We start from the raw sequence: 16,421 nt of genomic DNA on the forward strand, positions 1-16,421 counted from the left end.
GATGTTTGACCTGACAGAGCTTATGCCTTGTAGCAACATGTAACTGTGTGATTGTCTCTTCTGAGCTGAAACCTTTGCTGTTAGTAGAGGAAAACAAAATGTTCCATCTTTATCTTTTATGTCCTTGTTCATTCCTACATAGTAATTACTGTCTTTTCTAATTGTGGTTGAATGTACTCCCTCTCCTCTCCAGCCCCTGTGCCAGCATGTTGCCCACCCCAGTGGACGACAGTCAGGGAGGGGTCGACTTGCTCTTCTCCTCTCCAGTCCAGAGCCCTGCAAGGCTGCTGAGGGAGCTCCATGCTGACCCTGACATCCAGGCTCAGCTGGAAGCCGAGAGGGAGCGAGACCGGGCCTACGAACGCACCCGCCTGGCTGCAAGAAGTCGAATGGGTGGAGTGCTGACCAGCAGCCTGCGCCTGCTGTCGTCCAATGAGAGAGTCAATGCATGCGTGTTGAGCGTGGCCCGCTTTGTTGCCGTGGTAATGGGCGTCCTGCTTGTCACTGTGCCCACCCTGCTGCTACTGTTGGAGTCAGACATTGACGTGTCCTTCCTCCACGAGATCCGCCAGACACCGGAGTTTGAGCAGTTTCACTACGAGTATTACTGCCCACTTCGGCGCTGGATCCTGTGTAAGATCAGCATGGCCATGGAGAACCTCTGGTCAGACTGAAGAGGAAAAGAAACAAAATGAAAAGGAGAGAGCGAGAAGGCACTGTGAGGGAAACAAACAAGCCAAAATGTCTGTCTCAACAAGTAATCTCATCTTGTATTCAGTCTTAACAACTGATGTCTCTAGACACAAAAGTCTGCCAATGAGATGAAACTGTGTCTGTTGTTTAAGGACAATTTATTTTATTAGCTGGTGAAATGCATCACTTATGAGGGCTCACACAATTGCAGTAGGATGTTTTATTACAAAGGGCCCCAGAATGAAGATGCCTCTTTGTAAAACATTATATCTGATTGAATTACACTAAAACTAGTAGATTTCTTTCACCTCTTTGGCAGCACGATTTAGTGTCTTGAAGAAAAGAGAGATAAAGATTTTAATTATAGGATCCAATTACTTGTTAAGATAGACACCTATGGCAGTGATGAACTGAAAAGAAAGTGGACAATAAATACTGTCATTGGTCAACTCGAGGGAGGGAGAGATTTGTGAGAATGAAAATGAGGGAGGTCATGGACAGAGAAAACATCACAAAAAGAAGAAAAGCAGTCGCTTTAGAAGTTTTATTGGTCTCTTCACTCCTGATGCTGACAAGTTGATGCAGAGACTCTTTGGTAAATATCACAAACCATTCTGATTGGTTCTTGTCCTCAGAGCAGAGCGCCTGATTGGTCACAGAGCCTGTCAGTCATGACGGAGTGGGTGGGAACAGAACGAGAGATAATTGATTTGTCACTGAACGCAACAATAGCCACAGCCACATTATATATATTTAAAAACAAAAGAGAATATTGATAACTAATACCAATCTTAAATAAGTTGTTTTTAATGTTTTGTACATTTTTATGTGATCCAGATCTTTCAGGAATTTTTCAGTCAGAGGATCTACTTTGATCTTATTTTGAAATTAAGAGTTTACAAAAGATTACAAAAAAAAAGCAAATTTATTGAAGTTTATTGGGGTGATGGGTGTTGAGAAATTTAAACTATTTTTTAAGACTACCGTCAATATTTGTTGACTTGGTAGCACCCTGGGTTTTTCCTACAGAGGCTATAGCACAAATCTTTTACACAGACCACAGATTACAGCTGTTTCAGATTATGTGATGTCATTTTGGAAATAGGAGGGTGGCATGAGAGAAACTTTAGTCTGTTTGTTATGATAAAACGTGTGTGTTTTGTCTTCTGAACTAAATGTTAGCTCATTGATTAAGGCCATTAGTGCAACTTTCAAAGTGGTTTTAGAGAGTTTTAACTTAAAATGTATGAAGGGAAAAAAGGGTTACATGTAAACTTATGAGAAAAAGACACTGTATGTTTAAATTCAACTGTGATATTGGACCTGAGGGTCATGTGTTGGTCGATACTAGTTTTGATGGAGCTCTGTATATGTGTCAGTGGGAATTGAAGAGACAGGATGGTATTTGAAACTGCCCAGAGGAGCAGGTGTGTTTACTCCAACTACACTGCAGGTACATGACATAGGATGGGACAAGTGACTGGGACTCTCATACAGGCCATTTCGTAGTGTAGAAGATGTTGATCAGATGGGAGTACAGTTACAGTTATTTAACTTACAGAAACAGATCAGCATTTGTAGAAGATCAGTGATAGGATAATATTGAGCACCCTGTGTTTATCATTGAAATAAACAGAGACAGTATTTTCTCATTTTAATGTCACAAAGTTATCAGGAGTTATAGATGAGGAAGATGTTGAAAAGTGAAGTTTGAGGAATGAGATTTTTAGTTGAGACTGTATAAGGGTGTGTTCATGGACATTCACTGTTGATATGGCTGGGGTTCCCAAAGGTCTGGAGCCATGGAGTCAAAGATGAATAATATATAGCTTAAACCAAGAGGGGCAGCAAAACACTGACTAAAAATCTTTATTGGGTACAGAACTATAGAACAAGGTATGACCTGTAGGTTGTGACTTTATGCTAAGGGTTCATCTGTGTCAACGTGTCGGTCATTAAGTATATGATCTACAATACACAAAGGTGAGGTCACAGTATGAAACAAACCCAGATTTAAACTATGGAAACTTATGACTTCACTCATCACTGGGCTAAAATGTAAATCTGACTCTAGTAGCCTCGTAACATTTGGGAACTCACAGCTATCACAGCGTGATTGTTCAGCATATAGACAGTGCCTGTCAGTTATAGTATAGTGGCTCTGAATGGAGAGGAGAACAAAGAGGTATAGTGATGAGAAATGACTTCAGATCAAATGAAAACATATGTTGTTAAAAAAAAAAAAAAAAGTTCTGTTCAAAATATAGTTTGATGTGGATCAACTTCTCAGGAAAGGGCATCAGCAATTTATGTTCAAAATAACAAATATGTGTCTAAAGAATTAAAAAAAAAAAAAAAATAGAAAGAAAGAAAAAAAATTAATCTAATCACAGCATAACAATATAGTTTATCCATAACATTCATACATGTTTCACTATTATGAATATCCAAACACTGTATGTATTTATACCAAGTCTGAAGCCAGACATAAATATGGTTGCAGACTGTCCGTGTTGTTGAAGCTTCATTTCACTCCACTATGTATGCATCCAAGTCATTCTGACTTGGATAAAGTCCTTACTGTTGAGAGCCAGTAATTGCAGTTTGGCCATCGTAGCTGAACCTCTGTACTGCTGTATGGCAGAGCAGACAGTCATGCTAGTTCATAATTGGTATACTACTATCAAACAAGCATAATCTCTCTGTCAAAGCGCTCACACTATATTTAGACTCTTATAAAGAACTGAACTAATGCTTTAAAGTTTATTTTCAGAAACCACTCTCCATACTCTTTGTAGGCTGGCTGCTACAGAGGCCGCTGCAATGCATATAACCATCAAAGCCCTCTCATTATATTCAATCCAATGTTGCTGCCTCATATTATCAGCCGTGTTGTCATGTAACTCTGTAGACTTTTATGCATTAACAAGCTTTATGCATATAGAAAATATGCAGTAACAACAGAAACACGCTTATTTGGGACAAAGTATTTATTTTCCTACTACAGTACATGCACTGAGTTTCAATGCTGAAACCAAGCAAAGGACTAAACCACTATGATGACGACATTTGCATTTAACACCACAGACTCTGAGGTAAAAGCAGCTTCACTGTAGTGGATGAGGCTGAGCTGTATGCACTGCTAAATGATCACCATCTTCCCATGACAACTAACAGTGGGGGATATCATCATGAAGTATCATCTTGTCTTCATGTGTAACTCTTTCTCCTCCAGTTTGCACATGCACCAAAATGCTCGAGCGATTCACTGTAGATTTAAAATAAAAGGACTCTGTGTAGGCTTCATGTACACAGCTGTACAGACATAGTTTATCCCGGCTTTGGTCCTTTATTTCTGTGCGTCGTCCTCTAACTAACCTGGGAAGCTCTCACTCGGCTCCGTCTGCTGACCTCTCAATGCAAATCGCATGCCCTCATCTGTAAATACTGTTTATAGTTGTGGCAAAAAAACGCAATCTGGGTAAAGATTTCCTTTCTTTCTTCCCTCTGTGTCTTGTCTGTGTAAAGCAATCTAGATATAGGCTTGGCTGTCTTGAACATCTTAGATGAATGCATGTGTTTGTGTTTCTACTAACAGGAGAAAGGGAAGAAGAGAAGAATTTGAGACATTACTGGCTTTTCTCTCAATCAAAGTTAGGCATAGATAATCTGAGCAATTTTTCACCACATTTAAAAACCAAAACACATCATGCAGTGTGTTTTGTACTTCATTTTAATTGTTGACTTGACAAGACTGAACAGTTAATAATTCTGTTAGCTTGTCTCAAAACAAAATGAGATTTTGTCTCAGTTAAATGATGTCTCAGTACAAAGAAAAGGAAAAGATCATTTTAGTATCTCTTAAAGAGCAGCTCTAAAATATTGAACTTGTTACTTTCATTGTGCTTTTGCTGTGTGTGTAAGTCATTAAAGCCAGACGCTAAATGCTAATGCTAACTCCTAACCTCATTGCTAACGAAGCATGCTATTAACTGAATCAGTTGTTTAGATGTTGAGTTTTTAAGATGTTTAAAAACAACCAACAGAGTAAATGGAACATAAACCACCTCAACTCACTGCAAACAAAAAAAGGCCGTTCAGTTCTGTGATGAAACAGATCTTTGGCTCCATGACACTGTAGCATTATATTAGTCTGTAGCTCATTTATAGCAGCCTTTATGAGTTTAAAGGGGAATTTAACCCCTTTGAGATTTAGCTCTTGTTTTGAGCTACTGAACTTCTAGTTCCTGTGTTTTACAACAGCATATAGGTGGACTGAGAGTACAACTTTTGTTGCCTGTACGTACATAAAACTGTGATTAAAAACATCATCACGATCACACACCAGTTGATGTCACATCTGAGGTATTACTTAATACAAATTTACAAGTTCCTGACATGAGTCAAGTATTTACAAACCTTAAATTTAATTATGTACCTTTAATTATCAGTAAAAATAAGACTGCTTTACAGACAACCAAAACCTGGAAATAAACTGTTTAAACTAATACACAAACACTGCTTTTAATAGATTTATTTAAGATTTTAAATATTTGAACTCAGGTCTACTATATGCAAATCTATTGGACATCACACGGTACAAGAGGAAAATAAACTGTTGTTTAGTATATTATTTCAGTGTTGTGTGGGCATGTACAGTAGCAGATTCTCTTGCACGGTCACTTTGTTGTTTTTGATTGTTAGTCAAACTGATTGTTTAGTTGTTTTATGGGTTAGTCTGATTGTTTTTTTCTTTTTTTTTTCTTATTTTTGCCATTCAGTCTCTTTTAATAAGAAACTCTGGGAGATTTAATTTAAGTAGAATCAGAAAAAAGAAAAAAAAAGAAATCCTGAAGTAATGACCCCCTCTCTTCTGGGACAACCAAGCCTTATGAACTTTGTGAAGTGAAAATTTTGAATGTTTGTATGTTATAAAAAAAAAACAAAACAAAACATGGATTGTTTTATATGTTAATACTGCCACAATAAAGCTCCCCAATGAATATATATATTCAAAGATGGTGCCTAATGTGTGGATTATTTTTACTTTACTTAATGTAACTGTTTGTTTATTCTGGTTTTCACACAAGTTAAAGGTTTGGGACTTGGGTTCCCTTAATTTGTACTCCTTATAGATCTTAGTAATATTAATGTCAGAACAAATCAATGTTTGAGCCTTTGAGATTTAAGACAATTTCTCAAAAGTTTCTGAAAGATTTTTCTCCCTCATGTGGTATAAAGGAGTTACTACAGTTTGTGTCACCGTCTCTATGGTGATGTTTGTCTAAGCGACAGATTTCTGGGATACAAGGCGTCTTCAAACCTTTACTCTGTTAGATGAGAAATATTACAATATATCTACTTTTAGGGCAGTAAATGTATTTACCAAAAGAGAGCTCAAGTAGGCCCGACCATAACTTCTCTGTAACTTGGCTGAAATAAACAGAAGACAGGGAATCTTCCAGGTAAGATTGATTATTCATTCTCCCAAACTGGATCAAACTGTGGCTGTTGTGTCTGTGACATAAAGAGACAAAATACGATACTGGAGAACTGCTGTATTGCCTGGAGATTTTTTTGTGTAGAGAATTAAATGCAAACAGTTGTTTTGCTTCTTCTGTTTGGACAGGATGGTGTTAAGACATCACAGACACATAAGACTCTGCAAAGGCCAAGTGAGGTGATGAAGAAGAAAACAGCCTGCATGGCTGTTTGTTGACTGATGCTAAGACAACGTTGGTTCATCAGTCAAATGAGAGCATGCAATGGGAAGACAGGCCAAATTCCATGAATGTGTGACAGTGGATAATGTTAAAAAATATAAGTCACGGGTAACTTTTCAAGAGGAAAATCCAGCTATGGAGATACATCATACCACAAGACAAGCAAGTGCAGTGTCTGAATCTCTGGAGGTTGCTGGGAACCATAGGCAGGACATTAACCAGGAGCTGAACCTTCTCAGTGACTCTCTCTGCAGTGAACAGCAGAAGCTAAGGCATGCACTGGACTGGGCTCACAGATTCCTCAGCAGCGGATCAGAGGTTTACCATGAACTTTGCAAAGCTGACAGTTTGATTTTGGCCCATGAAAAGAATGAAAAGAAGAAGGGAACAGAGAAAAGATCACCTGCATGTAAACATCTTTCTGCAGAGAAGAACCATTGTCCAGTCTGCTGTGCTGCAGGTACTGATGAGACACTTGAAGGAGGGAATACAGGGAAGGTTTGGCAACTTAAACCATCAAATTATAACAGTGAACAAAATAATTTCCTCTCTAGATGTAAACCTCCTTTACAAGAAGATCTCCACGTTCCCTTCTCCTCTACCCAGGGGAGAGATGAAGTAACTTGGCCTGAGAACAGAGACACTGAAAATATTAAAAGTATGGAGCTGCAGCAAACCACCAATAAACAAATTCCTCACCACAACTGCAGAACAAGCAAACTGCACATATGTAATCAAAGATACCAAACAAACATATCTGACAGCAGCGCAAATGAAAGGCTTGCATCAGATCCTGCAACTTGTTTGATCAAAGAATCCACATCATGTTTGGGCAATGTCATTGGTAGAAAGAGCACAGTGTTTGGTGTTGTGATCACCCTAAAACCATCACTTCAAAGCAAGAATTCCACGGATATAATTTATAAAACCGCTGGCGCTCAGTCAAAAGGAGACATGTCAGAAGATCACAGGGAACTGAGGAAGAAGGTTGAAGGGATGGCTGAAGTCGAGAAGGAGAAAACAGATGCTAGGTTAAATGAAATTGATGGAAATATGCATGTGGAGCATGAATGCATCTCTGCTTTTACAGTGTATGCAAATGATAATATGAGCTGCAGCAAGTCAGAGAAGATACCAAGAAAAACTGCATCCCCAAGTTTTTCCTGTCACTTGAAAATACCATTAAATTTAACTGTATATGAGCAGTACCAGCTCTGTGTGGATCAGCTGCATCACGTCAGACAAAGCCGACATATCAAGCAAGGACACTTCATGGAGTCACCTGCAAAAGGGAGGAAGACACCTGAAGAAACTGCAGCACCAGCCCTACCTACATCTAGCTTTGATTATAACTCTTCAACCACAAATCCTGAGATCAAAAATCAGTTTGATAAAGCAAGAAGCAAAATCATTACAGCTGCAAAGATCACAGAGGATCGGAGCTCAGGTGCCATTAACAAGAACCAGGACAGAACCACAAACAATAGATATAGGGCAACACTTACTGAACATGAGGAGACCAAACATTGTGACAATTTGACTGTGAAGGAAAGCAGACCGCTGTGTCAGAAGAACACTTTTAATGGTGACAAACACAGTGACTTCATGAAGAGAACTTCAGAAACCACAACCTCCACTGCTGAGGTTATCAACACACCTGTGCAGCACCTGAAGACTGTGCCTGATAATGTTCCCAGTGTGGAGGAGAGTGCTGCACTTACTGCTGACTCAGGTATTAACTATCATATATGAAAGCAGATGTTAATCACTGTAAAGTTAAATATTATACAAGTGCAGAGAAATTTGAAGTACTGCCATCTATGTATATATGTATTTTTTTTAACTTTTCTCTTATTTTTTATTGTTTTTGATGAGAAATTGGATACTTTTACTTGTCCAAGCCTCTAAAAATATTTTAAATGAACCAATCTACTACTATTTAAAATTCATGAACAATGTGCTGAAAGAATTGCAAGAAGACACTCTCTGATGTAAGGGATCATGAGATAAAAACATTAGGAACCACTGGTCTGCATGGATGTGTGCATGAATATATTGAATTTGTGTTTGTCTTTCTTTGTGTCTGTGTGTGACCTGCCTCCCTCTGTGTCTATGGTCAGTTTTGTTGCCAAATAAGACTGAACGTCATCCAGGTCCAAAATGTCATCAAAGTCAGCAGAGTGGTGTCAAAGGTCAAAAGAAGACAACTGGAGATCGAGGTGCCCGGAGGCTGTGTGGAAAGTCAAGTATGGACATGTCCTTGTTCACAAATGGAGGAATATTACCGAGGTAACAAATACAATAATCGCATGAAAATTTAATAAGTTATTTGTGAGTGTGTGTTGATTAATTTTTATGAACAAAAACTATTTATATTTGCCTGGATTTTGTTAATTGAAATCATACATCACTAATTAATTTTTTGCTTTCTGTTTCTGAGTTTTGCTCAAACATGAATATGCGCTATTAAATAAGTAAAACGCTCATTTTTGGCAGTTTGAATTTATTTGTTGGTAGACAATCAAAATCTTCCTTACTTTTAAAATATTGAATAATGAACAGATATTTTTTCCCAAAATGAATCAATGGCTACTTCTAACTGATAAGTTGTGTCTGATGAAATGTTTCTGACATATTGTAACTCTGCCAGTGTCACACTGAACCTCGTCCTCTGTCTGCAGCAGACCACAGTCAGCAGGTGCAGTCAAATACAAAAAGAGGCTCAATGCACAAATGCACACAAAGAGACACACACGAGAGGACAGAGTGAAACACACATCACCTTACAGGGATACACACACATGCATGCCAACTACAGAGATGCACACACTTCATCATGTTGATACCAGATCAACATCATCAGCCAAAGGTAAGTTTAACAATAAAATAACAGCCATGCTTATGAAATGTTATGAAATTAAAATGTTGTTTTTAAAATGCTTTTCGAAACCACATTAATTTAAAAAGGCAAAGTCATCAACATGTCGTATGACTGGATAAATGGTAATTAATTTCACACTAAATCAGATATTCAGTCAGCAGCAAGTCATAAGATAAAAAGGACTTTCATTAGAAAGCTGGTGTTTGTGTATCATGTCATAGGCCCAGAAATATGTTCACTTGGTCACATGGAGAAATAGAGACCCTGTACTCACAAGGTTAACTATTTATTTTAAGACTTAAATTCAAAATGGGTTATGAGTAGAGTAATGCTTTGGTTCAGATTGTAGCAGTTAATTCACAGTCACAAGTGATGAAAAATATCAGGGGGGTGGAGTAGGAATTATTAAACTAAACTGATCATGTTACTGCAAAAGTAAAAGTTTCATAAGTCATTAACCAATGTTTAATATCTCTTAGTTTTGAACCAAGACTGGATGTCCTGACAATTATAACACTTCTCCCCGAATAGAACATGAACATATAACTCTTTGTTTGCTGTTGCAGGTACAAGAGTGCATGTTGCTGTGAACAACACTGACTGTAGATACAGTGTAAGAAATCTTTATATCACTTTGTTTATGAGGATATTAGTCTACAAACAATTTGATCACATTTACTGAAATTGTACTATGTTCAAAATACATTGTTGAATACTGCAAAAAGAAAAGTCACATCTCCAACTCTAACAATGTTTGCACAAGACTGAACATGGCCGTGCCTTCAACGTCATGTGATTGGCGTTAATTGGCAGTAATTTTGGGGTTTGGGCAACGAGTGACTTTGAAAAAAACTTTTTCAGCCATGTGACTTGTAATGTCTTTTCTGTAGGCTACTAACAGTGTATGTGTGTATTGTTATCGTTGTACGTGTCAGCCAGCAGGTGTCCCTGTATGTGACTGCTGGCTGTGTCTGCCTGATGAGGTGTGGCTGTCCATCCTGTCTCTGCTGCCTCCCAGTGATCTGTGCAGAGTGGTGCAGGTCTGCAACCGCCTGCACATACTGGCTACTGATCACACACTCTGTGAGTCAGCCTGCTGTACAGTAAACACTTCTGACTTGAAAAAAGGGACACATTTTTGCTGCAGTTGGTTCCTTATTTATTCATAAGTACAATGCACATTAATCAACATTTTCAAGCGCCGTCCTTTGGCAAGATGTTGCTGAAGTTCAGTGAGGGTTAAAAGTTACAGACAGAAGATCACAAGATGCCACGAGCACAGCTACAGCAGAAAAAGTACGAATTCTCAGGACAGTGTACAAGCAACACAGAGCAAAAGTAAACGGCAAAACATTACTATAAGAACACCATTCAGTCCATGTAGCCATGAAAGCAACACAAAGCAACAAAACAAAGCCAAGCAATACTGATTATAACATTTTTTGAAACATGCAGAGCAGCAATAAGCAGGACATAAATAGAATATGATTATTATGTTTCAAAAGATAAAATGTTGAAATCAGTAAAATATTAATATCATACATGCAGCACAGTTGAAAGATGCAACAATGAAAGAGCACATAACATTGTTAATGAAGTACTAGTAAATAAGCTATACATAGCCTTCCATGCAAAGTTGACCATCTGAAAACAGGCAGAGGACATGGCAGCAACTCAGATACTACTATCAATAATAATACAACTGTGGTATGTATACTAAATATGTTTACATGTCTGGCTTTTTGCAGTTTGGTTTTTTAAGGTTCAGGTTACACATTGAGTTAATGACCTAGGTTAGTGGGATGCCCTGAACTTCTCAATGTAGCAGCACATGGTGTGTTCTCATGATGTAAGTCCTTCCAGTGCAGTGGTGTACTGTACCCCTCCCTGGACAAACATACAGTACGATAACGCAGACCTGCACCATCACATGCTCTCATACCTGTACACCAACTGTAGGTCAGAGTCTTCACTCACCAAAACAAGTTCATATGCTCAACATTAAATATTTGTTGTGTTTCTCCCTCTGTTCCTGAAGGGAAAAATCTGAGGATTGAGAACTCCAACCTGACAGAGCAGTGGTTGCTTTTTGTGGGCAAGCGTCGTCCTCGCAGCCTGTGTCTGTACAGCTGCCAGGCCCTGTCCCTCACCTCCTGTGGGCTGGAGATGTTTTTCACTTTGTGTAGAGACTCTCTGGAGGTAAAAAAAAAAAAAAAGTTAGGAACCTAATGACTCAAGTCAAGAGATTGCTTGTTTACATTACAGGTACGTTTTGTATTGTAGGGTACTCGTGTTGTATTGTAGGGTCCTTGATCACTCAAAACAGAAGGCTTGGGTTGTTTGCCGTCACATGATTTTAGAGCGAGGACTTCAAATTGTGGGATTAGATCATCTAATCAATGAGCCACTGTGCTCTCTGTGTGTTGTGCAAAAATATCTTCCACTTGGAGGGCAAAAAACAAAAAATACTGAAGAGGCAATTTTTGTCATGACGTGAGATGCATTTTCTCTGTTTTATTGACACTGTGAGTTTATTGATCCCACATCCTGAATCCATCTGCCTGCTGTCAATGTCAATAAAACATATGACTGTAGAGAGCCTGTAGTGTTAATGGAGTGTACTAAGTCACCACAGCCATATAATGTTATGCAAAAAATATTACTAATAGTACTACCATTAAATACATTTTATACTTTTATGGACAGATTACTGAATAGGCCTACAAGGCCCACAAGCCTTTTGGGTCCCTAGGTCTGAACTTGTGTTTGAGGTGACTGTTAACATTTCTCTTTGGAAATGCAATCAAACTACAACAAAGAGACACAAACCGGTTCTAAAGAGACACAAATTGACTACAAGGGATGCAAAACAACCACACAGACGCAAGGTGACCACAAGGAGACACAAAAAACAAACAAAGGACATAAAGATGTAAAACATCTTCCAAGGCACAAAATATTACCACAAAGACAATACAAAGGGACACATCTCTTTTGGTCTGGGTGTCTGGCTTCTATGTAGGAGGTAGGAGTGCCTTCTACATGCCAGTGACTAGTGGCCCATTGTCTCATAATCCATCCATGTATCCTGTACGTACACTTTCTGAGATAGAGAAGACTTCTGACTGGACTTTTCATGTCAACATTGTGCTCACTACAAATCTGTACTCTGCTGCTTCATTAAATGCTTGTATGAGACTGTATTAAATCTAAGTCATCATTTGTTAATTACAGGAAGTAAAGGTCACAAGTTGCTCTGGTCCTGGTCTCCATGGTGACCAGATGCTGCCTCTGATTGGGAAGCTGTGTGATCGAGTGACCAGTGTGGACATGAGCTGGAGTGGAGCAACAGACACAGGAGTGAAAGCTCTGAGTGACAGCTGCATGGGGTCAGTTTCACAAATGCACACACACACACACACACACACACACACACAAACAAATTACCATACATGCAACTATAAGCACCATCATGGTGCATATGCAAAGTTGAGAACAATAAAACATAGAAAGGTTTTGCTGGGTGCCCAAAAGACATTATGCCATATTAATGCTTCATTTATTCTTCCTGTAGGTCAAAACTAAAATCAGTTCTCCTGAACGGCTGTCATGTCACAGATGACTCACTAAAGAAACTCGTCATGAGACACAAAGAGAGGTCAGAATACTTTCCCGGCTACAGCCCCAGTCTATTTATCCGTATGTCTACATTTATTTATAAATATAGTTTGTACTACACTGTAGGCCTATGTGGATGTCAAGATGCATCAGACTGATAGATGACTGATGATTGATGACTGAGGTTTTAATCATGTTGCATCTAAAGTTGTAGTCAGATGCAGCTTCCAGACCTGATTTGTATTTCATACCTGCAAAATCCAAATTCTTTTGAGGAACTGTGTTTTTTCAAATGTTTTTACCCTTGTATGATTGCCACTTCCAACATTGCAATTTCACAGTACATAATTGGTACTTAATTTTCTTGATATTAGGGGAAGATCTCATCTTCAGCTGTCAATTTAGAGGAAAAGGTGGCTTAACTCAGGCTGTAGCTGTGGGCAACACTGTTCAGCTGTGCGTGAAGCACTGGGGTACCAGGTGGATGTGAACGGCAACATTATGTAACCCAAAACATTGAGGAGTTTTGGTTGTGAGAATGCATTTGCTGTCGTCGCATCTGGCTAAAACATGCCTTGGTTTACCTCCTGAAGTGGACTTGACAATCGTATTTTCATTTTCACCTACCTTTTTAGTGGATAATCCATCCAGATATAATCAAACATCTGTTTGTGGCTGTGTTTTTACAGTCTGTGCAGGTTGGAGGTGTTTGGCTGTCAGTTTCTTACTCCGTCCTGTCTGCAGACAATATATGAGGTACTTTATTTTAAAAAGTAATCAACTTTTAAATATGAAACTGTTTAAGCTGTAAATGATCGTATGCAGTACTGTTGTTTAGCACCACATACCATGTCTAAAATATGCTTTATCGTGGCTTTTCTCAAGGGATGTGAACATGTTCTGTGTTTTAGGTGTGTCCTGGCCTAAAGCATCTTAACATCGGACAGGTTCCTAAAGTCAACGCACACAGTCTCACAGTGATGACATCACAGCTCAAATGTCTCATTTCCCTCAATCTCACTGGTCTACAGGCGGTGAGTTTGAGATTTAACTAAAAAACTTTGTATGATTAAAATATTTCATGTATGGATTTTAAACCAGGACATTTGCCTCTGGACTTTACTGGAACAGGTTACTGATGCCACAGTGGACACTTTGCTTCAAAACTGTGCAAAACTTCAGAGTTTGACCCTCAGTTCCTGTCCTGGAGTCACTGATCTGACTCTGCACAACATCAGCAAATACACACCTTGTATTAGGTACAGACACATGGACACACACAAACACAATAATAGACCACCCTGTTTTGCATTAATTCCCTACAGACTCAGTGGGTTACAGCTATAGACTGCATGTGTTTGTGTGTGTGTGTGTGTGTGTGTTTCAGATCCCTTGATATTAGTGGCTGTAAAGCAGTAACAGATGCAGGAGTTCAGTCTCTGTCCCTGGGTTGTAGAAGACTTCAGCAGTTGGATCTCAGCTCCACTGGTACAGGAAACAGAGGGTAAGAAACATTTTAAACAACAAACTAAGTCGTGGTATATTTCTGTGTGTGTGTGTGTGTGTGTGTGTGTGAGTGATATGTCTTATGAAATGGTCCAGTGGTGTATGTCATGATTTGGTAAAGATCTACCATCACTTTCAAATGGATCCCATCAACTGAAACTGAAAGCTTCTTTTAAGCTGTGTGCAGTGTTGTCCCCATATCTACTGATATCAGCAATGAAACTGATGAGTGTGATCAGTGCTTACTGACATGGTGTGTGTGTGTGATGCATCTTGACATCCACATAGGCCTACAGTGTAGTACAAACTATATTTATAAATAAATGTAGACATACGGATAAATAGACTGGGGCTGTAGCCGGGAAAGTATTCTGACCTCTCTTTGTGTCTCATGACGAGTTTCTTTAGTGAGTCATCTGTGACATGACAGCCGTTCAGGAGAACTGATTTTAGTTTTGACCTACAGGAAGAATAAATGAAGCATTAATATGGCATAATGTCTTTTGTCCACCCAGCAAAACCTTTCTATGTTTTATTGTTCTTTGCATATGCACTGTGATGGTGCTTATAGTTACATGTATGGTAAATTTGTGTTACATTGTGTGTGTGTGTGTGTGTGTGTGTGTGTGTGTGTGTGTGTGTGTGTGTGTGTGTGTGTGTGTGTGTGTGTGTGTGTGTGTGTGACACACAGGGTTACTCTATTGGCGAACTACTGCAGTGGGCACCTCCATACTGTCAAACTCAGTTTCTGCCACGTCACATCAGAGAATATACTGAAGCTCTGCAGACACTGCAAGAGGTAAATGCACGTGCACAAATACATTTTAGTCAGTATTTGTCTGCTTTAATTTCACAGAGCAGATTAAACAATCTCTGTAAGCTCAATGACACTTTTCAACGCTTGAAGAGTCCATGAATTTAAGGTGTAATGTCAGCTTTTTCACACTCTTTGCTGATTGAATTACTGTCCACACAGTTAAAGGTCAAAAGCTCTCCACTGTTACTGCTTTAATTTTAACACCACAGGAAGTAAAATGTCTCAACAGCTCTTAAATGTGTAATACTACTTTTTAAAATTGCGCTATAGAACAGCCATTCACAAAAGTGATTCTGTAAAGATTAGAGCATTTTTGCTGCCGATGACCAAAGTGAACCTGAACACACATGTATTATGTAGCCACTGAATTTAGCTCCCCGGAAATTCTGTTGGTCAAGGCCTAACAGACATATGGCTGTATGGACATATTTGTATCTGCCTTCCACTTATAATATAGTGATATCATACGAGTGTGAAAACATCTGTGACAAGTGACACACACTAAAGGAAACACATCTGTACATGCTGAGAACTTTAAGTGGCATGGAACTAAGATATTACAATTACCAAACATGTAAGATCCATTTCAGTGATGATAATATAAATGATCAAAATAAAGCTTGTCAACACTGCCAACCATGATGACCAACTGTGTGGTGTGATGTCTTGTAAAATAGAGACAGATTGGCTGCAAGTGGTAGCTATAATCATGAGAGCTGAGCTATCTCTAGAAATTTAGCACCTATGAATAAACGGTGATAACTTTTAAACCTAAAAGGCACTGTAACCTATTGATGTACCGCACAATTATCATTAGTAATTACTTGCTGTCTCCATGTTTCTTTCTCTTCAGGTTGAAGGTGCTCCATTTATACAACTGTGCCCATCTCCCCACTGAGAGAGAGATCAGAGAGGTCAACACTTTTGTTAAAGTGTACCCTCTGCCCTGACTCACACACAAACATCTGCACACAGCTGGACAGATATACACAGCATACCAAAGAGCAAAATGTAGCTGAGTCATATCATTTTTACTTTTATGGCATTTTTTTCCTGTGGTATTACAGCAATGAGTAATGTGGTGTTACTAAATGAGGTTTGCTGGGTGTCAAATTCGGATTATGACTCATGTTAAGATATTAATAAAAAAAAACACTTGAGTGTGTCTGCATGTGGTTGACTG

At 38.8% G+C, this 16,421-nt stretch overlaps 3 protein-coding genes across 6 annotated transcripts in view; 2 read left to right on the forward strand and 1 right to left on the reverse strand.

Annotated features, from left to right (window-relative positions):
- frmd3 (FERM domain containing 3) overlaps positions 1-5,709 on the forward strand; it is a 57,420-nt gene extending 51,711 nt beyond the window's left edge. For both annotated transcript variants that reach the window (XM_071483138.1, XM_071483139.1), the window contains exon 15: positions 194-5,709. In XM_071483138.1, coding sequence (XP_071339239.1) covers positions 194-674 — 481 coding nt within the window. In that variant the 3' untranslated portion in view covers positions 675-5,709. The remainder of the gene's footprint in view (positions 1-193) is intronic.
- Positions 1-16,421, reverse strand: part of LOC139624209 (RNA-binding protein MEX3B-like) — a 222,134-nt gene that overhangs the window by 84,509 nt on the left and 121,204 nt on the right. The window lies entirely within an intron of this gene.
- Positions 6,786-16,402, forward strand: LOC139624203 (uncharacterized). Of its 3 annotated transcripts, none has more exons than XM_071483124.1 (14): positions 6,786-8,148; positions 8,537-8,705; positions 9,101-9,285; positions 9,864-9,910; positions 10,233-10,380; positions 11,336-11,496; positions 12,532-12,686; positions 12,872-12,955; positions 13,605-13,671; positions 13,827-13,949; positions 14,047-14,174; positions 14,303-14,419; positions 15,113-15,220; positions 16,092-16,402. In XM_071483124.1, exons 1-14 carry the CDS (start codon positions 7,077-7,079, stop codon positions 16,186-16,188), a joined length of 2,661 nt encoding a protein of 886 aa, XP_071339225.1. In that variant the 5' UTR covers positions 6,786-7,076; the 3' UTR covers positions 16,189-16,402. The 3 variants fall into 3 exon arrangements, with proteins under 3 accessions (XP_071339225.1, XP_071339226.1, XP_071339224.1); XM_071483123.1 differs by having other exon boundaries at positions 6,789-8,148; positions 9,098-9,285; XM_071483125.1 differs by lacking the exon at positions 12,872-12,955 and having other exon boundaries at positions 6,787-8,148; positions 9,098-9,285.

This window comes from Trachinotus anak, unplaced genomic scaffold, assembly GCF_046630095.1.
Source record: "Trachinotus anak isolate AG129_WGS33_773 ecotype Australia unplaced genomic scaffold, CSIRO_AGI_Tana_v1 ptg000008l, whole genome shotgun sequence".
Taxonomy (NCBI): Eukaryota; Metazoa; Chordata; class Actinopteri; order Carangiformes; family Carangidae; genus Trachinotus; species Trachinotus anak.

What these genes read in the sequence shown, in the direction of transcription:
- LOC139624203 (XM_071483123.1), top strand. Translation starts at nt 7,077, where the DNA reads ATGGAGCTGCAGCAAACCACCAATAAACAAATTCCTCACCACAACTGC. An exon ending in ACACTGACTGTAGATACAGT is followed by an intron (nt 9,911 to 10,232) that starts GTAAGAAATCTT and finishes TGTACGTGTCAG; the next exon opens with CCAGCAGGTGTCCCTGTATG. An exon ending in GGCTACTGATCACACACTCT is followed by an intron (nt 10,381 to 11,335) that starts GTGAGTCAGCCT and finishes CTGTTCCTGAAG; the next exon opens with GGAAAAATCTGAGGATTGAG.